Source organism: Borostomias antarcticus (genome assembly GCF_949987555.1).
Source record: "Borostomias antarcticus genome assembly, chromosome: 8".
NCBI classification, from domain to species: Eukaryota; Metazoa; Chordata; class Actinopteri; order Stomiiformes; family Stomiidae; genus Borostomias; species Borostomias antarcticus.
The window spans coordinates 29,271,989-29,297,779 of NC_140241.1; the positions used below are offsets into that span (position 1 = coordinate 29,271,989).

The following is a 25,791-nucleotide window of genomic DNA, read 5'->3' on the forward strand; positions in this document are numbered from 1 at the left end:
ATCAGTCCTAAAATGTATGTTTCCTTCATTAATGTTCTCCAAGTTATTATTTAGTTCCTGGTGTGATGTTAAATACTAATTACACTTGATTAATTATTCAGCAGTTACTTTCCCACAGGACAACAATCTCCAAGACCAGTTTGCAGGTTTATTATTATTTATTATCTACTAAGTATTACAAATGGATCCCTGACAGACATGTTTCATCTTTTACAAGCTACAATGGACATACGTGTACTGGAGCATTTCACGTTCTAATTTATCTGTGTAAAGATATGGAAGATATATGTGAGTGTTCACATGTGCTCTAAATTTGCTGGTTTTAACAAAATGACTTACAAGAATCACATTTAGTTCTATCTGCAAGTGTCCCATTTGACAACTCCGTAAGGAGCTCAAATCTGACTGAGCGAGTGTAATGCAAGAATCCACACATTAAAAGTGTGTCCATCAACAGTTTGATTTGCATGCTGTTGCATCAGGAATTCATTTGCTGGGTCCAGATGTCCGTTCACACAGCTGACAGCTGTATTAGTGAGGAGAGATTAGACATGTTTGCTGCCAGACGTGAGTGTACACACACACACACACACACACACACACACAGACACACACACGCTAATGATGCACAGACACACAAAAACAGACAAGCCCACACAGAAACTAGCACACAAATGCCATTTTATACAAACACTAACACACGCATACATAGACACATACATACACACATACGTGACAAAATTACACATGCATAACAAAATTAGTTGCTGTAACCCAAAATTGCTGTAACCTAAATTGATCTTCCGAGCTGTGGAGCCACAAAGCCAAGTCCACAAACGAGGTGTTCTACCTGTACTTGTGAACCAGAATTGAACCTCTAATGAAAGCTATTCATCAAAGTACAACACCACTGCCTCTGAGCCAGACTCAAGACTAGGAGAACGAGGCAGTATGACCTGTTTCCTGGGTACAAACTGAAACACCAGCATTCCCATAATGACCAATAGGATCAATATGAATGAGCATGCGCTTTGGCATCACATGGCGTGATGTTCATGATTGATTACGATTGAGTTGAATGCGACCCCCTACACACATACACACACACACACAAAACAACTCTGAAGGCACTTACACTTAACCCTCTAGAACAGCCATCACCAACAGGCGGACAGCGGTCCGGATCCGGACCCAGAAGCCATCCAATCCGGACCGCGTCTATAACCCGATAAATCAATGAGAATTTCTCCCTTTTGACGGAGCGTAGGCAACTAGTTTGAGCCTGCACAGCCTGTGTAGTATATTACGGCATTTGTTTACTATCTCACGCGTCGCTAGCCAATCAAATCTGCGTGTTCATTGCCTGATGTCAACCAGTCTACATGTGACAGCCTAGCTATCGTAAACGTTACTGTAATCAGAGCGATTCCTTGCTAACATTAGTTGGAGTTGGACACTGCATGACCAGAGAAACGTAACGACAAACGAAGAGGGAAGTGAGATACTACAAGACAGAAGTAACGTCAGCCTATACATGCCGTGCTCTAAAATAACAAAAATAGATGTTGTTGAAAATAGGGCGTTCCATCAAGAATGGGCCGAGTTGTATATATTCATTCTCACCGCGGGTAGCTCTAAACCTGTTTGTCTCATATATTTCAAAAGCTACCTTGTTTTTAAATGTAGACCTCATTTTACTCAAGTTTATAGTAGCCGACATTTTATTTATAATCCCTCCTAAATGTGAAATCCCTCCTAAATGTGAAGCGTCAATAAACAGGTTGAAATACAGGTAGGCTATTGTTAAAATGTAGCCTACTTCATTTGATAAAGTAAGTTGGGCACCATACAACTGAAGTGAACAATATTTTAACGTCCATGCGTATTTGACAGTAACATACCTGCTGCTATACAATAATTTGATAGGAATATGCAAGGAAACAAATCTGTGTTGAGGGCATAAAAAACGCATGCATCACCACCGGACCCTGGCTTGAGGCCACTTTGTCAAAATGGACCTCTTAGAACTTTACTTGATTATCCCTGTTCTAGAGGCACAATCATGCAGTAACTGTCACTGATCTTAAGCATTAGTCATCCCACCTCCTCTCCTGTCAATAATACAGCCCTCGGGTTGAGCAAAATCATACGCGCCTGCTAATTAATTCAACGTGAGTTAGTAATCCTATTTGTGGGATAAGAACATTGTGGCGTAAGCACAGATGCACACAACCACCCAGGGAGTGCTCCCCTCTCAATTAGGCCTCCTCCTCCGGAATAGCTAATGAAATGTCTTTGCTGTGCTGCTTCCATATGTTAATGCTGTTGCAATTAGTCAGTGCATTATACCCTCATCAACTATGGACCATAGTTGGTGTTATTTAACTCTTCGCCCGAGTTATCTACCAGTGTATCATGCAACAGTTATGTCATGTTACATCTGTGAGCCACAGAAATGCATTGTCTGTAAAACCATGAAGCAACTCATCATGACAGACACTGTAGATCTCTGCATGGGGCTGCACATAGACGCCAAACATATTCTGTTGTTGGACGGCGGGCAGGCGACCTGCTGACCACTGTGTTAGGCCAAATAGCAGGACGGAGGTACGGTCGGAATGAAAGATGAAATCACTTGCAAGGGTGAGTCTCAGAAAATATGTTGTGTGAAACCGTAGAATGGATGAACACTGGGTAATTAGTCTTGGGGGGGGGGGGGGGGGGGGGAGATGTACGGTTTTGTCTCCAGACAGTTTTTGCCTCAAAACACAGATTTAGATACTACAATGAACTCACCTTCCCTTAATCCCAAACGTAGCCATTACGTTAATAACTTTTCACAAGTCTTATCTCACATCAGCATAGACAGATTATGAAAAGATGGGCCCCTGGGCACAGATACGAAAAGGGCCCCTCACCACCCATTTCTTTTATCACATTTTGTAATTTGCCCAATGAGACGACATCCAATTTGAAAATAATCAGAGAAAACACAATAAAAGCAGCTTTGCCCAGCTGTGTTTTGACTCGAGGGACTCAACAACGACTTGCTTTTTAGATTTCTCCCCAAAAGACTTGAAGGGCCCATATGGAGTACTCAGCCCCTCTGAAGTACTATAGATAAACATTCACTTCACAAGTATCACAATGGTTTATTTCCTGTGACATCTTCAAAGTGAATATTTAGGCTATTGCTTCAGTTTTTCAGCAGGATTTTTTGGGCTCTGTCATTGAAGACAAGAAATGCAAAGGGCCCCTGAGCTCTTGGGCCCCTGGGCCTGGGCCCGGTAGGCGCGTTCGCTAATAGGTCTTTGCACATCAGGGCCTGTATTCATCAAACAGGTCATACAGTAGTAGGGGTGCTGATCTATGGTCTATATCATTACATTCAAAAATCACAACAGCACAACATAAGATTACGGTTCCAGATCTTTTGAGGCAATCTGGTCTGGACACTAGCGTGTGGTGCATTCTGGGTAGACTGAACTGACCTGACTTCCCCGGGATCCTCGGTAACCAGCACATCCGTCTTGCAGCTAGCGATGGGGTTGATGGACAGCTCCACCGGGGGCACCACGAAGCTCTTGCTGACCGGTAACCACAAGCCCTGGCCCAGGCTGTAGGACGACCTGGTGTTGGAACAGGGACAATGCAGACGGTGTCAATAACGACGCGAGTCTCCATCATGAAATAGTGGGCGTGGCGGCTGCTGACGAAAAATTGTCCCTTTGACACACTGTTTTAACGAGATACTTCATTTTCAGATCTGTATTAATGGTGACGGGCGATGGAGACGCAGCTGTAACTGTGTTCCCAATTTGACGACCCAGAAAAGGCGCTTCGAATCGAAGGCAATGATTCAAGATTTTCAGGATTCCATTCATTTGTCACATGCAATGTACAGTACGGTGTACAGTCACAGTGAAATGACTGCAGTGCTTGTTATGTTCGTGGGAAGAATAAAGAATACAAGGCTATATTGATTGTAATGCTATTGTTTAGGCCTCATCTGACCAGTACAAAAGCAAGCATTTCCTTAGTTAGTCTAGGCAAACTTTTATCTTCTTTGATTTAATAATGATAGAAAATTACTGTGTTTGTGTGTGTGTGTGTGTGTGTGTGTGTGTGTGTGTGTGTGTGTGTGTGTGTGTGTGCGCGCGCATATTGCATAGCTATATATTGCTGTCAGTGCGAGTGATCTACAGTATTAAGACAAGTTCTATCATTTGTAATTAACATCACCTCACCCTGACATTTCATTATGGTTTATAACCGTTAATCACTATGAGCTAACCCTTACTGTATTAAAGTTCTGCACTTAAATGTGCTGTGTCACTCCCGATAGAGCAGCAAATGTCCTCTGAAACACCCGCGTCATTAGCCAGCTGCAAATGTATCTTCAGTCTCTGCTAATGGGGACAGGGATATTAGGTGATATACTAACTTGCGGAGTGAGCTACGTGTCCATGAATTACCGGCCCAATGCAGACTGAAGGCGAACGGATAAATACTTCAGTGTTGAGTGTTCTATCTGCAAGCTTAACGAGCCCAGCCTAGGGTGCTATGCGCTAGGTATGCCGTGCTATTATCAAATCTGCATCACTTAAAAGCACACTGTGCCTCCCCTGACCCATGCTAAGCAGCTCGAGTCGCAGAGTAGCCTTCAGCCGATATCTCATTTTATAAGCTCTTTGTCAGTCGTCTTTTAAGAGGCTCTCAACGCGGTGGGCAGTTTGCCACTGGTGTTGACCCGGGATATGGACAGCAACACAATGAATCAGGTGGGATCAATGCCCACATCCACTCATAAATAAGACACTGATGGCAGGGACTCGGCTGGAGCTCATCCACTGACACTGAAGCAAGCATTGATCGGGCCTGCCCGCCTCTCACCATCAATCAAACGCAAGCACGCGCACACACACACACACACAGGCACGCATACGTGCACGCACGTGCAGAGGTACTGTACGCACACGGGTACGCATGCATACACACGCAAGCGCACACAAGCTGGGCCGCTTTGTCAAATGTATGGAGAAAAAACAGGCAAGAATGTTGACAGCTGAGGTAAATAAAAGAAAATAAATGAATAGCAGGCATCCCGGCTTCTACCGCAGTCACTTGATGATGATGTGTGTGTGTGTGTGTGTGTGTGTGTGTGTGTGTGTGTGTGTGTGTGTGTGTGTGTGTGTGTGTGTGTGTGGGAGGGTAGCTTATTCATAAAAAGAACTGTGTTACGGCGTAGATCTCCACCTCTTGACACCCAGTGACAGAAAAGCGATTTGACACTGAATTATAATATCTCATCTGTCTCCACAGAACAGAACCGTCGTAGAATTTCAAAGAGTTGCCGCTACAAGCCTCACTTTTTTTCTTCTTAACACTCTATTATGACATGTCAGTGGGCAGGCTTTCATTGAAATAAAGCTGCACGAGGTCACAATGACCTTAGCGATTATTAAACACCTCAAACGTCAAAGTGCTGGTTAGAGTGTTGAACGGGGCCTTTTGACGCGACAGCTGAGGTTACCTGCATGGGGCCTTTGTGCTTTCCCCTGGTTGGTAAATGTCAGGGAGAAATGTCCCCGCCAAGCAGAGGGTCTGTCAGAGAGGGCCACTAGAAGCACTTGAGAGGCCGGCATTCAGGACATCCCCTTCGGCTATTCTTCACAAGCTGACTGCAGTCCCTCGGGGCAGGTGTGTGTGTGTGTGTGTGTGTGTGTGTGTGGTCCACTTGACGCCCTAGACGGGTGTGCTTGAAGGATGTTCGTCTAGCGTCTACCCAGACATGCACTCTCAGCTAAGCGCGGCCTACAGAGACGGATGGTGTCTTCTCACCTGAAGATCTTCTCTGGAGCCTGCTCCCCCGTCACCAGGTCATAGCCCTTCTCCAGGTTTGCATAGGGCCAGGGGCTGCAGACAGAACAAAGCCAGGGCAAAGTCAGAGAAGACTTTTATTCATGTTTATTTTTTTATTTTTTTTACAGTTCTTTTTATTCATTTTTTTTTTTTTTATTCATTCTTTATTTGGATCCCCATTAGTTTCCACGACAACGGTTAGTCTCCCTGGGGTTGACATGAAAATGACTGAGACATACAAACATTACATTACATTACATTACAGTCATTTAGCAGACGCTTTTATCCAAAGCGACTAACAATAATTGCATTTAACGTAGGAAGAGCTACTACTACTTGCCAGAACTCACAAGTACATCTTCTTTCTAAAACAGACATACAAACATATAGTTATCCTATATTGGCTCATATTAGTGAACTGTTCGCATATTATTTCCCTACTTCTTCTTCAATTATTTCTAAAAAGCATACACAGTAATCTATCTGAAATAAAGCGGTTTGTTCTTATAGCCGACAAAAGGACCTTCTGTGTACATCATTTGAATAACACCTATTTGAATTCGAGAGGAGAGTCACAGAAGAAGCACACATTATTAACATCTGAGCTGATAAATGTAAAGCGTGTCAGAAAGTTACATGGGCAAGGTCATCATATATACAGCCCGAGAGAAGCACTGTTTTTAAATGCAGATTATCCACCATTGCAGAAACCGCCGGACCGGGACATGATTTGTTATTGGTGAGGAGGGACTGAGTCCAACTGACAACAGGGGGAATTTGCATAGCGATAGGAGGCGGGCATTTTATTGGCCCAGCTGTGGGGCCGGCCAATTAATTGGCATGCATGAGTCGGAGTCAGGAAGAGGGCTTACACTTGACTAGGCACACAGTGAGGTGATGAATGATCTCTCTCTCTCTCTCTCTCTCTCACTCTCTCTCTCTCTCTCTCTCTCTCTCTCTCCCTCTCTCTCTCTCTCTCTCTCTCTCTCTCCTCTCAGCGAGGCGACGGTGTGTTTTTGCGAGGACGGGCGTGCCGGCGTACAGGACTTACCCTTCGTTGCGGCCCCAGTCGCTGCGAACACAGAGGTGTTTATGCACGGGGTCCGGGGAATAGCCCTCGTGACAGCTGCATTCTCCTGCGGGAGGGGCGAGGGGGGGGGGTACAAAAGTGACAGATATATTTATTTATCCCTGCAGTCGAATAAATGACCCCCGCGTCTCTTCCAGAGCCTCCCCGCTCATCCATCAGCACGGGGGAGGCCTGTCCAATAATCAGTTGGCATGCTACCTGGCATGGCAGCTAGCACTCAGCGCCTCGCTCCTGGGCGCCGGCAGTCTAGATACAGCAGCTTCACCTCTATCTCTACGGCACCTGTAGTATCATCCCACCCCAGCCAATTAAGATTCCGAACCGTATCGCACCCTCGCCCACCGCCGTGATATCTTTGGCCGTGACGCCGCGCCCACGCCTCGGGATGTGTCAGAAACAACTCCTGTTCTCCCAACAGTCCTCGAAATCCCCTCTCTGTGCGTGAGAGCACTCGTGTAATTCGCACGCGCCCCTCCACGGTTTCAATCAGTGTTCTAATTTACACCTCATCCCTGGTAAACACTCCTGCACCTCGCCTTTTACATCCCTCCCTCTATTTCACACCCTCTCCAAATCTGACACCTGCTCCCCCCCCTTCTTCATAACATACTGTACGTATAATGCATATTGAAGGCTCCATCATGTACTGCTAGCGCTATGTGTAACTCCCAAACAACTGCGATGTGTCGGAAAACGCATTTGCATCACAGTACATTCAGCAAGATGGGCTACTGGTACAGTACTGCAACGCTTGCATTGATGCTGAATTATGAAGATGGCTCACCCAACATCTGCATCATTTCCCATCTCTTTCAAGAAGGTGCTGATATGACGTTTTTGCCAAGAAGCTCAGATATCCACACCGGGAGAAAGCAGCCATTACATTTAGAGCTTACATATATGGCGACAAGCAGGATGGAGAAGGGAAGAAATACTTTCTTTAAAAAAAAATGCTGTACAGTAAATGCTATAAAGACAGTGTAATGATCCCTTTAAGTTTAAAGATGCCATCCTCATCCATGTTAGAGGAACCAAAGTCACCAACCAGGAAGGCTGGATGGAGTATGAACAGTATCTTGGTATCTTTACTGTACTGCAGAATGAGAGGTCTGACATATCATTTTGTAGTTTTACATGCTGGATGAAAAGGAACTAGTGTGTGTGTGTGTGTGTGTGTGTGTGTGTGTGTGTGTGTGTGTGTGTGTGTGTGTGTGTGTGTGTGTGGAAGAGGCTTTATGTCCCAGGGGCATTCTGTTCCAAGGTCACTGTTGACAAAAGAGCTTCACCCTTTTGACTTTAAAACAGCGAACCGTCTGAATACAAAGCTTTGCACAGAACCCTGTGATACTGAATTCACGGTCTCCTTCTCTACCCCGCCGTTCAGATGAAAGCTCATATCTGAGGTGAGAGGAAACAGTAGCGTGCTACAGTATCCATCTTTCATTTCCCATCCTCACTTTCCTTTTTAATCCAGCCCAGATATCAAATACACTATGAGAAAAGAGGGCTCTTCTAGCGAGAGCCTGGGGGTGTCTGATTTATGATCTGTCAGCAAACATGAGGCGCTAAATTCATAAAACACACACTCACACTCACACACACACACACCCACACACACACACACACACACACACAAACACTAAAAGCAAACAGTGACGTTGGGGGAAGGCTGCTCCCACCACGCAGCCACTATTAGCGCTCAGCAGGGTTTGTGTCTCTCGCCCGCCCCGACCACCGCTGTGCTCCTGAACGCCCCCCTCACGTTTGAGAAGGATGTTTAAAAGGAACATTGAGGGCATGGGAGCGGACAGTGAGCCGGTGAGGAACGGCAGAACGGAGCATGAGTCACGAACTAACTCCAGTTCATCTACTACCTCCATGTCTACTGTTCAGCCCAGTCCCGTGCTCAGAGACAGACCAACGTCGTATGTACAGAACGCACTCATTGAGATGAAAAACGTGTTTTAAATGCAGGATATAGAGGGAGCTACAGTGAAGAGGTATGGACATGACTCACTGGTTTGTACCTGGAGCTGCTGGTCTCCAGAGAAACCTTGGATGACATGGAATCCTAACTGCCCCCTCGGTGATGCATGCCTAATGTCCATAAGTGAGATACATCCACTTGTCCACCATTTGCACCCTTTACTGTCAAGCCTCCATTGATTTACCATCACCCTCTGCAGAGACGCATTGTTCAAAATGGCCTCCTGCTCTACGGGAGGTACTGTCGAATTCATCTTTCCGTTTTCTTTCTCACAGTGCTCATTGTCCTCGTCAACCTCCTCATCTCTCTGAAAGAGGTTTTACCTCCTCCTTATTCTGAACGGCAAGTGCAGAGTCTTTGTCCAGATCGAAATGAGACGCTTTGGTGAACTGAAAGAGTGAATGCTCTCGAAAACAAATGACAGACAGGAAATCAACAGACTTTGACCGAAGTGCTACCAGGTTCAGAAGTAAAAAGTGAAATGTAATTACACAAATAAATTGTAAGAAGCGTCGGTTTGTAAAATTGTATTCATTTATGTCTGCAATTGAGGATATCTCTGAAATTGCACAGGCTTCACTGCATTCGGAAAATGATAAGAGCATTGTAATTCATAACAGTTCTTATTGCTTGATGTAATATTCAGAGGCTGTCTGCAAAACTTATTAATAAGTTTATAACTTTGTAATTGAAAACTTTTTTTTATAAACTGAGTGATAGCAACATGAGGGTATATCAACTACACAAGTGTGAAGTAAGACGTCTGTGTGTACTTGTGTGTCTGTGTTTATGTGTGTGTCTGTTTGAGTGTACCTATAGCGTGATATGCTGTACAATAGGGTAAAACAGAAAACACATTGCCATTTACAGCCTTTTAAAAGTCTACATCTTCCATAACTAGAGACACTTTCTCTATGAACTTTATTGATTCCACACCAGGAAAAGAACATCTAGGTTGAACACATTATCCACAGCCCCCTTTTTTTTTTTTTTTTAATGAAACCGCCTTTGAAAATGCTATGTCATCGTTAGCTGAGGCAGCTAGCTGTAACGTTAGCACGGCTTGGCGAACCCCTCCCATGGACCAGTCCCTGAGCTCCTGATGGAGCATAACACTGACGGCAGAGAACTAAAATCGAGTAATAAAATCTAATTCACGTTTTACCACCTTGTGCTTAATAATGAACGAAGTGAGTTTATATGGCGAGGGACATAACCGATCCATGCATGGCCTGGTCTGTGAGGGAGCAGGCTCTAACGATGCATTCTCCCTCGCTCTGTTTCTCTCCCACTCCGCCTTTACCTCTCTCTCTCACAAACACACACACAGATGACATGTAAATACCCGTCTTTTGGCGAGAATATCAGACCAATTATCTCTCACATTTCCAGAATTTGCAATGATTTCCCCTTGTTTGATATATAACACTTTATGGTTTACATTAAATCTTTAAATGAATACCAAATTAAATGAGCAGTTCACTCAAATGTGTTTAGAGCCAAAAATGCGGGGTTGCTTTAATTGAAGAGAAAGCACTTTCCTCAGTGAGGAGAATTCTGGGAAATAACGCTCTCTCCTGTTTACAAAACAGCCCGTACCCAAATCAGGCGTGTCAGCTGGTATGGACATTCATCTTCACAGAATCACATTTCTTGCCAATTCAGCCACCCCACGCTGTTCAACGCAGTTTGTGCCAACATCTACTGTATCTCTCTGTAGAGCTAGGATGTGTGTACAGGTCACCTTAACTCAATAACACAATATTGTATGTGAAACTAAGCTGGATTCAACAAAGGAGTTGAAGCAAAACATATTACAGACATTTATTTTACACTAATACAGGATATCACAATGAATGTACAGTAAGTGCACTTCAAAATAGTGGAATAGGAAAACAATCAAAACCTTTCTTTCTTTCTGACCTCGGACTGGACACTGTTTTTCAGCGCACGCACATCTTTACAACACCTGCCTAGCCATCTCATTTTGCACACGGTTAACAATAGACATAGCCTTCACGCACCACACATGGTTAGACACACACCTCATATCCAAGCCTACCAGTTCACCACACACTCTCCCACATACCCTTTTCCCCTGCCGCAAATAAACAACGCCCTCGGGCTGAACGGTCCTACCTGTCCTCTGACGCCTTTTTGGTTCCCCCCCAGTCGTACCGCATAAGCGTAACACTCTGTATGTCAGTCTGTCTGTGTCATGCTTATCACAGGAACCAGTCACTGTATGAGGTTGACCTTCAGCAGGTGTATTACCTAGGGTCTACCCTAAGCTAGCTAGTGCTGTCTGTGAGGAGAGGCATACACAGACAGTATAAACATAGATGGCACATTGACTGCTTCAGTCCGTTGGTGTGATACGCCATGACTGGCCTGTAATCAAAAACAAGTAAACGGAGGACCTTTTTTCCGGGATAAAAAGCAAAATAACATTTACACTTCTCAACTGATTTCAAAGAGTCCTTTTTATAATCAAGAGTTTATGATCTACGCGGAGTACAAACAAAGTTTTGTCTTCCGTTACTTAATCTCTATAGTTAGGCTATAATTGTTGCTAGACGCTTAAGAGAGGAGTGCGTTAGACTTACAAGAACTGAATTACTCACGTGGTGGAAAATAATTAATTTTCATAAGGAATTGTAAAAACGTGTTTGTCAAACATGGAGTTGGCTTATTTTCCATGGTAAATACTTGTGGAGATATAATATAATTTAATGTAGGCTATATGAATATGCATCCATTTTTTTTTACATTATGGAAATGGCCTTTTCTTTCTATGTCTCCATCATTTTAGCTTTTCTTGTCCTCTGAAATAGTGCATTTTGAAGTACTTATTATTGACCATCGTTGAGAAAAGTGGAACAAGACCAGCAAATATGGAACAGAACAGCACATCAGGCCAGGAGCTGATCCGCCTCCACCTTTTCTCCCAAAAACAAAAGCTGAATCCCAAATCGCGCACTTAGGCGAAAGTGCAGAGCACTCGCGGCCTTGTGGCCTCACATGCGTGTTCCTGCTAAGTCCACAAGGGCTCAGGGTCCCAAAACGGAATTGCTAGGTCCACAAGTGCGCCACTGCCGCCATTTTGCGCACTTTAACCGCACTTACCGAAAGTCCGCAATTTCGCGGACTTAGGAGCAGAAAATACCCACAGTGCACCGCGTCTCATGTGACACTGTTTGAGTGCATCCGAGTCATGATCCGAGTGCATCACACATAAATGATGACATTTGCAGATAGCACAACATTTATCTTGAAATCCACATGCTGCCAACATATCCCATCCAACATAATTTTTTAATTATTATTAAATTAAAACAGACGTCAATCGGTCAATTTGCAGAGCCGAGCGGAGAGCTGAGGAGCGCGTCAGAGCAGCCTCTGCGTCGGAGGGACGCGGCAGCCAATGAAAATGAAGTGGGAGGGGCATTGAGCTAAACTGGCTTGGGAATCGTTGGCACGCCGCTGGAAGTGCTGACCCATTTAATTCACAGCCCTGCACCCTCTGGCCCTTCCAGCTGACGTCAATTAACTGCTCAGGCCTCAGGCCGCAAGTGCGAGGGGCCGCAAGGGTAGTTTGCGCACTCAGATTGGGATTCAGCTAAAGTGCTACACTGTGAACAGAACGCACCCTAACCCTTTCTGAGGCAGCTGGAATGACGAGCGTTTCATTCACACACACACACTTTTCACTTCACTCACAATCCGACCTCAAACAAAAAAACAAAGCCCTCGAAAAAGTATTCGAAGTGAGAGAAACTATTCGTCAGCAATATTGTTCTGTTTTCTCCTTTCTATTTTCTCCTTCCCTCCTGCATTCTAAACTAGGCCCAAAAAACAGTGCATGAGCATTTGCCAGAGACAATAACTAATCATCTCCTTCCTCTCTCTGCCAACCTGGGGGTGATTAATAGCACGTTTCATTTGAATGCCTCTCCCATCTCGCAGAGGGCCATGTGAGCCATTTTCACATTTCAAGGTTCACAGCCTGGACACAGGAAAGAGATATTGTTGCCCAGATGCATATTTTTGCCCACGTTACACAATTTACAGGGGCAGGCGATTCTGCTTGGGAGCCTTGAGGAGATTCATCATCGACATCATCTCCTAGGTGGGGAGGGACTGGCCACGGAAGTGTGCGCATGCGTGTTTGTGTGTGTGTGTGTGTGTGCGGGTGGGTGTGTGTTGGATAAACAGGTCTGATAAACAGTTAGTTCCACAACAACCCAGCCGTTTCAGCACCTATTAGTTGCGGAAGGAACACGGGGTAAATGTATTGTTACAGCGAAGAGGGAGGGAACTTGTGTCTTTATGAAGCTGCCATGAACACACGGCCATTATTTCCCATGCCTCCCCAGCAGAGAGGGGCCAGCAGCAGACATGATGGTGGCTGAAGAGGCTGGCGTGGTCCAATTGATGCATGCAGGGATTTTAGCTGTGTGTGTGTGTGTGTGTGTGTGTGTGTTTGTGTGTGTGTGTGTGTGTGTGTGTGTGTGTGAGCGCCTGCGCTTATCTTTAGTCATGTGTGTATCCGCATTACGTGTACGCCCCCCCCCCCTAGTGTGTGTGTGTGTGTGTGTGTGTGTGTGTGTGTGTGTGTGTGTGTGTGTGTGTGAGAGAGAGAGAGAGAGAGAGCGTGTGTGAGCGAGCATGTGTGTTTAAGTGTGCGTGCCTGTGTGCAAGGGCGGCAGATTAAGCGGGCCCGGGTCCAGAGCCATTCGTCCGCGGGTGGATCTCAAGGAGCCGGGGTATCGGAGCGCGGGGGCAGTGAGATCATGGCGTTCATCCAGTGACCTCCACCGTAATGTCGGGGAGGGCAAACGACAGTCCATCCTTCCAAGGTGACACCAGGGAGTAGTAATGACTGTGTGTGTGTGTGTGTGTGTGTACCTGTGTGTGTTTACTTGCCAGCAGTGTTGGGAGTAACCTGTTACAAAGTAATACGTTACTGTACTGTCTTCCAAATTAAATAACGTAATGTAGTTACAATTACCAATTTTTTTATAGGCTAGTTACTCTTTACTCTTGTCTTGGTACAGGTACATTGGAATTATTGTCATCGCTTGTCCTATATATCTTATCAGCACTAATCAATTCCTCATTCCAGTTCCTAGGTACCCAACTAGACATTATAATTAAGGTTTAGTCAAGCAATCTATGAAATCTACGTATTCCATCCAATCATGGATGACTGTGGCTGTGACCGTAATATACAGTAGGCGGTAAAATAATTAAAATTCAAGTATACTGTTGTACCTCTCAGCTGCAGGGCCAGGTTGATGGGGCCGTCTGGTGAAGTGAATTCTATGTGCAGGTGTGAAAACTCTATCCACATGAGAGAATCATTCTGATTCTGTGGTTCATCTAATGATCATAGTGTCGGTGGTTGGAATCCTGGCTCCTCCTGTCGAAGTGTCCTTGGGAAGACATTGAAAGCCCAAAATTGCTACTAATGAGCAGGCTAGCACCTGGCATGGCAGCTGCAGCCATTGTTATGTGTACTGTATGTGTGTGTGAGTGGGTGATTGTAAAGCGCTTTGGATAAAATCACTATATTGAGTGATTGAATGAGTTCAGTCATTTTACCACCATTTCCAATCTTCACAAACACCCAGTAAAACAACACAACTCTACAAAGCTAAATTAAAGACCACAGTGCTAGCGTCGCTGACCAAGGACAAGGAGAAACTCCGACACAAAACAAGAAGGTAACGCCAAAAATTACTTTCCCTAGTAACTTGTTACTGTTTAAATATGCAGTAATTTGTAAAGTCAGTTACTTTTGAAAGCAGAAACTAGTAACAGTAGCTCATTATTCATTTCCAGTAACTTGCCCAACACTGCTTGCCACTGTATGTTGTTTTTTTTCGTTTGTTTGTTGATAAATGATAATTTCACACATTCCCCTTATCTCCACTAGGACATCATATTCCATTTAAAACAAGGCAGGTGGAGGCTAAAAAAAAACCTAATGGATCACTGATATAATCCTGTATTTGAGGAGTTCAAACAGTTGCACACTATCACGATCTGGCTCCCAATGAAGTCCCTTGTCGCCCACAAATATTGACTCTTCCTCAGGGTAGCGTTCAACACCACCGGCATTAGATAATGCTGCACATTTTCATAACAGATCTGAATTGCATTTTCTGTTTTATTTGTTTGTTTGCCGCCTTCAATGTTTCGGGGGGATTATCTCCCTCCAAGGCAGTTGACTTTCATCCAGCGTCTCAGCGAGTTCACAGGGGCAGGAAATGAATTTAGATCCCTTTTTTCAGTGACTTTTTTTTGTGTGTGTCTCTCCCCTGTCAGAGACGGCTGTGACAGCTTATTGGATAGCCCTGCATCTCCTGCTGGGGGTTAAGGTTAGGATGTCTCCTGCTGAGGGTTAAGGTTAGGGCGTCTCCTGCTGAGGGTTAAGGTTAGGGCGTGTCCTGCGGTCGGTTAAGGTTAGGGCGTCTCCTGCGGTGGGTTAGGGTTAGGATGTCTCCTGCTGGGGGTTAGGGTTAGGATGTCTCCTGTGGTGGTTAGGGTTAGGATGTCTCCTGTGGTGGTTAGGGTTAGGATGTCTCCTGTGGTGGGTTAAGGTTAGGGCGTCTCCTGCTGGGGGTTAGGGTTAGGATTAGGGTAAGAGATGCACATGGCGGGGATTGTTTCTATTGTTCCTCAGCCTGACGGGGAGCCGTTAAAAACAGCTGGGGTCAGAGACAGAGTACGCTGCTGATTTAGTGGAGAGGATGGTGGGGGATTTGGTGAAGATTAATTACTGAAGGAAGGAAGGAAGGAAGGAAGGAAGGAAGGAAGGAAGGAAGGAAGGAAGGAAGGAAGGAAGGAAGGAAGGAAGGAAGGAAGGAAGGAAGGAAGGAAGGGGCAGACAAAAGGAAGGATGGATGGATGGATGGAAGGAAGGAAGGAAGGAAGGAAGGAAGGCAGGCAGGCAGGAAGGAAGGAAGGACAGACGGGGCAGACAAAAAGAAGGATGGAAGGAAGGAAGGAAGGAAGGAAGGAAGGAAGGAAGGAAGGAAGGAAGGAAGGAAGGAAGGAAGGAAGGAAGGCAGGCAGGCAGGCAGGCAAGCAGGCAGGCAGGCAGGCAGGCAGGCAGGCAGGCAGGAAGGAAGGACGTGTTAAGTTATTGTCAGAAAGAAAAGCCAGGGTAAAAGAACAATTAAAGCAGCTGTGGTGGGGAGAGATCTGGGTTAGGGTTACGGTTAGGGTCACTTTTGCAAATGATAATGGAAGGTAAAAGGCTAAAGACAGAAAACACGCCCACACACCAAATGGTGTTTTTGAAATAATCTGGAGCACACTATAGGACAAGTTCTAACTTCGGAGCGATATTAATTTTGCCTGCCCACGCAGGCAACAAGGCTTTCCATTTGAGATAAACCACAGCTAACACACTCAGTAGTACATGGGAATTTAGAGATAGTGTCGACAAACAACTAGAGAAACATTCTCAAAATGTAAGTACAGTGAAGATAATAATTATTTGATCACTTGTTGATTTTGTAAGTTTGACCACTGACAAAGAAATTCATGTTCTTTAATTTAATTGTAGGTTTATTTTAACAGTGAGAGGCCTGTGACCTCCAGCACTCTCTGGATTGGTTCGCAGCCGACTGTGAAATGGCTGGGATGAAAGTCAACACCTCCAAATCTGAGGCCATGGTTCACAGCAGGAAACCGGTGGATTGTCCACTCCAAGTAGGAAATGAGTCCTTACCCCAAGTGTAGGAGTTCAAGTATCTGGGGGTCTTGTTCACGAGTGAGGGAACCATGGAGAGGGAGTTTGGCCGGAGAATCGGAGCAGCTGGTGCGGTTCTGCAGTCGCTTTACTGCACTGTTGTGACGAAAAGGGAGCTGAGCCAAAAGGCAAATCTCTCGATCTACCGGTCTATCTTCATTCCTACTCTCACCTATGGTCATGAAGGATGGGTCATGATTGAAAGAACAAGATTAAGGATACAAACGGCTGAGATTCGTTTTCTCAGGAGGGTGACTGGGGTCTCCCTGAGAGATCGGGTGAGAAGTTCAGTCATCCGGGAGAGACTCAGAGTAGAGCCGCTGCTCCTTTGCATCGAGAGGAGCCAGTTGAGGTGGTTCGGGCATCTAGTGAGGATGACTCCTGGGCGCCTCCCTAGGGAGGTGTTCCAGGCGTGTCCAGCTGGGAGGAGGCCGCGGGGTAGACCTAGAACTAGGTGGCGGGACTACATCTCCGCACTGGCCTGTGAGCGGCTAAAGATTCCCCAGGCAGAGCTGGTTGATGCTGCTAGGGAAAGGGATGTCTGGGGCCCCCTGCTGGAACTGCTGCCTCCGCGACCTGACCCCGGATAAGTGGATGAAGATGGATGAAGACGTCTAGCTACATGACAGGCTATGGTTTTCCAAAAAAGTCATTTTAGACAATGTGATTGGTTGTTGTTGCAAGCGTCAGGCCCGCCCATTGTCAAGTGTTGAAGCAAAGCCTACAGCAACGCATACGTGTGAGTCCAGGGTTTATCATTCAGAGAGGGCTTGGAAGAAGGTGATGTGGTCAGATGACACCAAAATTGAGCTCTTTGGCATCGACTCGACTTGCCGTGTTTTGAGGAAGAGAAATGCTGACTACGATCCTAAGAACACGATCCCCACTGTCAAGCATGGAGGTGAAACATTGTGCCTTGGGGGTGTTTCTCTGCTAAAGGGACAAGACAACGTCACCGTATTGAGGGGAGGATGGACCCTGTAATCTTGGGCGACCACCTCCTTCCCTCAGCCAGGACACTGGAAATCCAATTCCAGAACGACAATGACCCAAAATATAAGGCCAAGGCAACAAAGCAGTGGCTCTAGATGAAGCACATTAAGGTCATGGAGTGGCCTAGCCAGTCTCCTGACCTTAATTCCATAGAAATGTGTGGAGGGAGCCTCCTACGATGTGTGCAAACCTGGCGGCCCACTACAAGAAACATCTGACCTCTGTGCTTGCTAACAAGGGTTTCTCCACCAAGTCATGTTTTGCTAGGTGATCAAATACTACACACAATCGAATGCAAATCAATTTGTATCTTTTATATAATGTGATGTTTATTATTTTTTAATATTCTGTCTCTCACTGTTAAAATAAACCTACCATTAAAATTATAGACCATTAATTTCTTTGTCAGTGGGCAAACTTCAAATCGGCAAGGGATCAGATAATTATTTCCTGCATGTACACTCAAAACCTTCCTAGTAGAACTACTCTCAATCAATCAATCAAAGCTTTATTTGTATAACGCATTTCATACCCAGAGGCAACACAATGCGCTTTACAGAGAACAAGGGAGGTGGGCATACGACCCACTCTCTACATATTCCAGAGGGAAGCAAAAAAACAGTAATCACCCGGGGGCCAGATAAGTGAGCTGTAAAAATTCTTCCCTGACCCCTCTCAACAAGGCGATGGAGCAAGCTCCAGGAGTATGTTTGTCTACCGGCTAAGAACATTTATAAAGCAATACATTACATTCAATTACATTTCAGAGTAGGAGAGGCTAGAAGCATCATAGGAGAGAGAACACTCTGTACATACTACTACTCCTACTACTCTGTACAGTACCTGCCATGGTAGTGTATGTACGCTGCTTTCTATTTCTATACCCTCTTCTCATCTCAGTCTCCTTTATATCCATTCAAGGCATCCCTGACACACACACACACACACACACACACACACACACACACACACACACACACACACACACTTGGCTGTTTGTGTAACGCGGAAGTTGACATCCACAATAAACCTGCTCCTGTTCACATCTCCATTTTCACTCCTTCTTCTACCCTCACACAACCCCGCTTTTGTATACAAACACACTGACACACACACACACACACACACACACACTTACACACACACACGAACACACACACACACACACATTCAAATGAGGTGCGGGCTCTAGCCGTGGTATAGAGGAACAAAGAGTGAAAGTGAGGAGTGAGAACAGAAAAAAAAAGGCGTTGCGTTGTCATCTCTCTCTGCCGGGCTCTCTTCTCGTGAGCTTGAAGGAGGGTGATGAAGAACATGGAGTGCTTTTTTGAAGAACGACTTTAATTTCCCTGTCCGGGCGAGTTGAGAAGCGCTCGCATGAGACGCCGCACATTCATTGCCAATTACAGACAAGGAACAGTCGCCGCCGCGTCTCGGGAAGGAGGGATGGGAGAGGAGGAGGGAGGGCCGGAGAGGGGGAGGGAGAGAGAGCGGGAGGGAGAGGAGGGGGAGAGACGGGGTGACAAGCTGTAGACAGTCGGTTCCGCCTTGTCATGCTCAGAATTTTTATAGGCCAGAAAATTGTGTGGGTAATAACCAAAAATAAAGCACTATGACAAGCGCAGATTACGCTCGATCCGTACTGTGGGGCTGTCAGCCACCGCGACACTTACTCTCTCAATTTAGAGCGCTAGGAAAAACTGGATCTGACCGCGCGTTATCCTGCCATACGCCGACACAAAAACACACGCATGCACGCAGGCGCCCACGAATGACCCTCGAACCCGCGGCGTCCGCGCCTCAACGCGCCCACGCGTGCGGCGCGACCCAGACACATCTGTAACAGCTCATGTGTGGCGAGTGCATCGCGCCGCATTGCATTATGCATCAGCCCTCCGCGTGCCCTTGTGCAGGGCGACAGCGATTGCACATACATTACCGGTTGTAATCCATTTTAATAAGATCCCACCGTCTAATGTAACGTGAAAATATACCCCACTCTAGGGATATACAGTATCATGCTCAAGCGTCTGTGGTACACCGACCTTTACAGCACCTTTGAGTGTGTCAGGAAGTGGGAAATGGGCTATGGTTGAATCTCAGAGCACCCACGTGACTGGTACTGCAGGTAGCCCAACCTCCAGCATCAAATGCCTGCTGAATCCCTCCCAGCTTTCAACGTTCCCTTCAAGGCTCTGTGCTTCATGGGTTTGGCCCCCGATACCCCACATTTGCACCCCTACGGTGACTCAATTCTGCACTCTATACGCTACTTAACAGGTACCTTTTCTCTCAATGTGACCGCCCCCCCTCCCACCACCCCCCCCTCCCCCCCACCCCTTCATGGGAAGCAGACTGTCTCTCTCGAGACCAAACCTAATGATCAGAGCACTACGTGAAGGGTCCCCCCCCGCCCTGGCGAGATGAGCGCTAACGGTTCCTCAGAGCGGCTGAGCTGATTGGTTTCTGCTGGAAAGGGTCCCCCGTGCACGCACTCCCTCTCCGTGACGAGCACCAGACTACGCCAACGACCCGGCATCTGCATGACAACGGCCCCCGAAACGCGCACCGGGCGCTAAGTGGAGATAATTAAAAAGTAGGAGGAATGACTGCGCACATCTGGCGAAAGCAGTGACTGTGCCTCGCGACTCGGAGCAGCGAGGCGCCGGACTATGATCTCTCCGCAGGCCATTGACTCTAATGGTCGTTAAAGAATGGGGTACTCTAAGTCTTTGTTAGCCCGTGGCAATTAAGGCTCATAAATATAGGTTGAGAGTTACTGGGCTATGCCAGAGTGGCCTGTGTTGACTGATTTAATAAGTCAGAGACGCTGTTCAAATTACTCATTCTCATTTAACTTGGCCAGGTGGCAGGCTGTAAGTGTTTGTGTGCCTGCATGCGTGTGTGTGTGTATGTTTCTCCACAGAGATATATAATCTGGTCACGCCAACAGGTCGGTCAAACCAGAGGAGGGTCGGAAGTGTCAGAAGTTTAAACCCACAATGGAGCAGAACGTAACAAACACAAAACCTAGCAAAAAAACGACAACACAGACAGAGCTCCAGAAAATCCCAATTGATCCCAAACATCCAGCCGAGCCACATTTACTGGTCGAGTTACCTCTCATGTTACCCCGACTGTATTGCAACTCCAGTCCAAAATTGTCCCACAGAATTGTTTTCAAACTCAACCTTGAAGAAGGTCTGGGGGTGGAAACTCATCATTTTTAGCTGTGGGGGGGAGAGGGGGGTCTGCTATTTCCTTTGGCCTGCCAAGACTAGCTAAATCATTCTCCAATCCCTCAATCTCTCCACCTCTGTCTCTGGAAAAAAGAACACGTCAGATCTCCAGAACTGCAGTATACTCGCTGATATAGCTACCATCCCTTTCTACCGCCCTCAGCAGAGTTCCAGGGTTTCAGCGTACGCAGCAGAACCCTGCGGAGCGTGACAACCCCATCTCAACCGCACCACTTTCGCTTTCACGAAGCTAACCTTTACTGTTTACTTAGCCGCACGCTAATCCATCATTGCTCGTAATAACTCATGTCGGACAGCGTACCCTGCGTCTCCGGGGAGGGGGTCCTTGAGACATTTAAGGTGGGGGGTTAAGTTGTTTAAAATGATTTCGGAGGCGCTCGAGCGGTGTTTGGGGGGGTGGGAGGGAGGGGGGGGGGGGGGTCAAAAAAGCTATCTGCGCAAGAAACGCCAGCGAAGAGCTCATAGTGCACTGGGATGATGAGGTGAGGAGGGGTGAGCGATATTCCCCCACGCCGGCTGTGGTGATCTTATCTGCTTGAGTCCTAGCAGAGCCTGGCAAAGAGGAGACTGAACCCACCCCAGAACTGCGGATTAGCAGTGAAGGTCAACAGCAAAATACATTTATTCGCCTTAGGAGATCACATCTGCCACGGGCAGACCTCAGCCCTGACGTGATACGAGCTAAAACCTTGAGATGAGTCCCCTTTGCACACGTGTGTGTGTGTGTGTGTGTGTGTGTGAGAGAATACTGCCTTTTTTTTCACCCCAAAAAAAACAACCATAAATGTTTTTCACTGACCTGTCTCCTGGTCACACAGCTGTTCACACGGCTCAGTGGTCCTCTGGCCGCAGTAGTCTCTGACCCACTGTGCGGACGAGTTGGTCTGGTAGTACAGGGTCAGCTTAGCAGGGTTCAGCCAATTAGAGACGTCCAGGAAACTGCCCGTGCTCACCACAAAACTACTTCCTGGAAAACAGGTGAAGATGCGAGATAGAGACTCAAAGCGCGTCGTTTCCCCTGGTGAAGACACAACGTCGGAACGTCACAACATTTCACGCACATCGTCTCAGAATGTGAATGAGCTCCGTTTCACTTTCTTCCGAGTTCGAGATTGAGTTTCCCTTAATTTCCCGACTTCATCAAATTGAGCGGAATTGACCCCAACTGTGTTTACTGTCTGGTTCCAAGAACAATGTTCAGTGGAGATGCTACAATTAGCATCGTCGATGTGGATATTGATTTCACTTCCGTGGCACTAGGACACTCGTCCCGCTCAGTGTGTGGAGAACAGCGTGTTTACATAAATTCACCTAGTATAACAGCTTAACAGGGCCACTGAGTGTTTCAATCTCTGACTTCCGCCCTGTGATTCTCAGGCCAATCGTTAAAGTCCAATCACTGAACGGATTATCCTTAATTGATGTCATTGATTATTTGCACCGTGGGGAGCGGCGAGGAAGATTGCATTTCTGCCATCCTGAAGGATAGAGTTTGTAATAACTATCTTTTTAAATGTGTGTGTGTGTGTGTGTGTATATGTGTGTGTGTGTGTGTGTGTGTGTGTGTGTGTGTGTGTGTGTGTGTGTGTGTGTGTGTGTGTGTGTGTGTGTGTGCGTTGTGCAGGTTTGGTGGTGGGAGTGGTGTGTGTTTGTGTGCGTAACAAATGCCTTGTTACAGAGAATCAACACAAAGTGAGAGTAAGACAATAAGACAGCTAGAGGAGGAAACACAGAGAACTGTTCTAGGCAGAGAGTGGGAATGAAGAGAGTATCTGTCCATAAATCCTTTAAGTCATTTCACCCTTGAGACTCCTTCTCTCACGACGGTGCAGCTTATGACGAACAAACAAACGCTCCCTAATCATCTGTCGTACATATCAGAGCACCATTTGTTTGGTATTTACACTCCTGGCAGGCAAATATTGCTCGATCTGACTTACTTTAACGCCAGGCTGCCATTGGCTGCCTCAGGGAGGTATATTTGCTTCCCGTCTGTCTCAGTTCATGCACACGCCCCCGACAGCAGGGTGCATTTTATAAATACCAGGGTGCCTTCACACAAAAACTCCCCACTCTTTACGCTGGGGGATTACAAAAAAAGCTGGGAGAGCATTTTCTCCCAAATAAAAGTTTATAAAATAATATTCGGCCAAGAGTTAATGTAAGCATGTGTGTGTGTGTGTACTTAAGTGCGTGTTCCTGTGTGCGTTCCTGTGTGTGTGTCCGCATGTGTGTGTTTTTAAGTGTGTGTTCCTGTGTGTGTTTTTAAGTGCTTGTTCCTGTGTGTGCTTGTGTGTGTGTGTTTGTGTGTGTGTGTGTGTGTGTGTGTGTGTGTGTGTGTGTGTGTGTGTGTGTGTGTGTGTGTGTGTGTGTGTGTGGACTTAGCAGACTGGGGCCTCAGTGGCGAGAGCACCTGTTCTGCTGATGTGTGACAGCACGGCTTTGAGAGATAAGAGGACGGCTAATTAAATTGCTCCGAGGCTCCTCGTAATCGCTCCCCTTCCCTCAGACCTCTTCCCTCCATCCCTAAGTCCTCTATTCGAAGGCTGGGCAGGCCGTCTTGTTGGTACCTCGCCAAGGTCTCCCCGCTATCTGTCTCCCTCGGCCAGAGCGCAAGAAGCCACCGCGCAGGCTCTCTGGACGCCCGGGCGCGCTCATATCTCTCAACCTGCTCAGCAACAGGGCGTGTAAGCGCAGGTTAGCGCAGGTTAGCGCAGGTTAGCGCAGGTTAGCGCAGGTTAGCGCAGGTTAGCGCAGGTTAGCGCAGGATGAAGGCCTCACGCAGACAGGAGCCAGGCTTTCTATACCCGTCAACGTCCGTTGCAATTTCAGATAGCTGTGGCGTGAGGCTGGCCCTCATATATCATCCACGGTGTGTCAATTTCTATGTAAATCGAGGAGCTCATTTACACCGTCTGGAAGGACGCACGGATGGAGAGACGGACGGAGGAGGAAGGACACGAAGAAAAGAGGGAGAGAATGAAGGTTAAAAAAGAAAAAAAAGCGTGGGAGGAAAGAAGAGGAGAGGCGGCGAGGAAAACGAAGCGCGGGGAAGCGCCACTTACCGTCGGCGACAAAGTGCTCGGGGACGTGCAGCGTGACCTTGACGCTGAGGGGGCAGGGCTGGCTGCCGTAGACCACCGCCAGGACACACGTGCTGATGGTGATGAGCGTCAGGGTGGCCTTGTTCAGGGGACTGTGGGGGCAGCCTGCGGAGGGGGGGGGGGGGGGGGGCAGAGGTATCAGGGGTTAGGTCTCTGTGTGACACCTGTACTAAGTGGGCACTGCACTGGGACGCCTCCAGAGAGAGACAGGCGTGCGGGTACACACACACACACAACTATTGACTTCTGAGAACACACACAACACGGCCTCAGGAGTTCGATGTCATACAAAACAAACGGCCAAATTAACAAAAATACATAATCTCTCTACTCTTTTCTATATTGCCCTTGAATGCTCTTAAATGACCTAAATCTATTTGATATAGAAACTGTGTTTCTTCTTCTGTGTAAACTAAATCAAATAAAAAAAACGAATAAATATATATATATATATTTTTATTTATTTTTTCCTTCCTTTAAATCAGACAATTTTGGTGTGGAGTTTTGGCCCAAAGCTTTGAGCTGCACTATTTCAGTAAATTTGCTTTGTTATCAGTTTTCTTTTCTCAGTAAGGTTGTTTGAGTTGAATTCCCGCCTTTTCAGTAAGATTGTACTGTTGAACGTTTTGGTTCAAAGCCCAGTCTTGAGTTAACCTGATTTATGTACAGGGCCGGTCCAACACAGACAATTAATCGCTGTGATAAAAGATGAGTTGAGAATGCCCGGCCGCTTTCTGGGCGTACATCACCTACCATTGGGCGATAGATGAATCCATCAGCCCTGACATGGTTATTGATTGGTTGTTTTGGATGCCCTTACGTTTCCTAAGAGACTTTCTCACTGCATGGCGTTGAAGCAAGCGAAGTGAGGTGCGTGTGGTATCTATCATAGCAGAATGGGCGCCATGCAACGTCAGCTGAATGTTTCCCAAGGTAAGGTTGAAGGAGGGGTGCGAGGGTCAATGTATTTTACCTAAATTTGTTTTGAGTTCTTCACAACCCACTCGACTTTTCCTTCAACCCCTCGACCGTCTATCTTTCTTCTGCCTGAATACATAACCAAGCCTTTACTGAACCCAAACTACCAAGGCTGTTTAAAAGCTCTCAACAAATCATCCACCTCAACTTTATTTGTCCTCGGAAGGCAACTGGTTATAGGGCAAGCATATGACACATGACAATACAAGATGCAGAAAAAGATAGAACAAGCTTAAGGTACATAAAAAAAAAATAAAAAAAAAATGATATATATATATATATATATATATATATATAGGATATTATTATATAGGATATAAAATATGCTAAAATGAATATATTAAAACTAACTAACCGATGTAAGATATATCAACTAAGTGAATTCCAGGACATCAGTTTCCAGAACAACATGTCACCTGTATAAACACAACATTGATATGCAGTAGCCCACAATTCAACAGCCTTATATAAACAACAAAATGGCACAGCGAGCCAAGCACAGCAGCATTGTGAGTATTGTCACAGCCGTCAACATTGTCACCATTATCATCACAGAGAAACAACCCCATCACTGCTATCTGCCTCAATCATCTCTTGTACTGCGCTGATAAAACAATTCGAGTCTGCTATTCCCGGCGACGGTGCGAAACGGTTGCCATGGAGTTCCCGGGGCTGCGGAAAGAGCCGCCTGCATGCAGGATCCGTGACGAGGAGGGCGGGGAGGTAGGGTGGAATTCAGAGCGCCGGCTAATGAG

The 25,791-nt window shown here is 46.3% G+C and overlaps 1 protein-coding gene across 1 annotated transcript in view; it reads right to left on the reverse strand.

Annotated features, from left to right (window-relative positions):
• astn2 (astrotactin 2) overlaps nucleotides 1-25,791 on the reverse strand; it is a gene marked incomplete at both ends in the record, with an annotated part of 261,038 nt that overhangs the window by 95,254 nt on the left and 139,993 nt on the right. Inside the window, 5 exons of the mRNA XM_084442591.1 lie at nucleotides 3,492-3,629; nucleotides 5,842-5,916; nucleotides 6,914-6,998; nucleotides 21,754-21,921; nucleotides 24,020-24,163. Of these exons, the coding sequence (XP_084298717.1) occupies nucleotides 3,492-3,629; nucleotides 5,842-5,916; nucleotides 6,914-6,998; nucleotides 21,754-21,921; nucleotides 24,020-24,163 (610 nt within the window). The remainder of the gene's footprint in view (nucleotides 1-3,491; nucleotides 3,630-5,841; nucleotides 5,917-6,913; nucleotides 6,999-21,753; nucleotides 21,922-24,019; nucleotides 24,164-25,791) is intronic.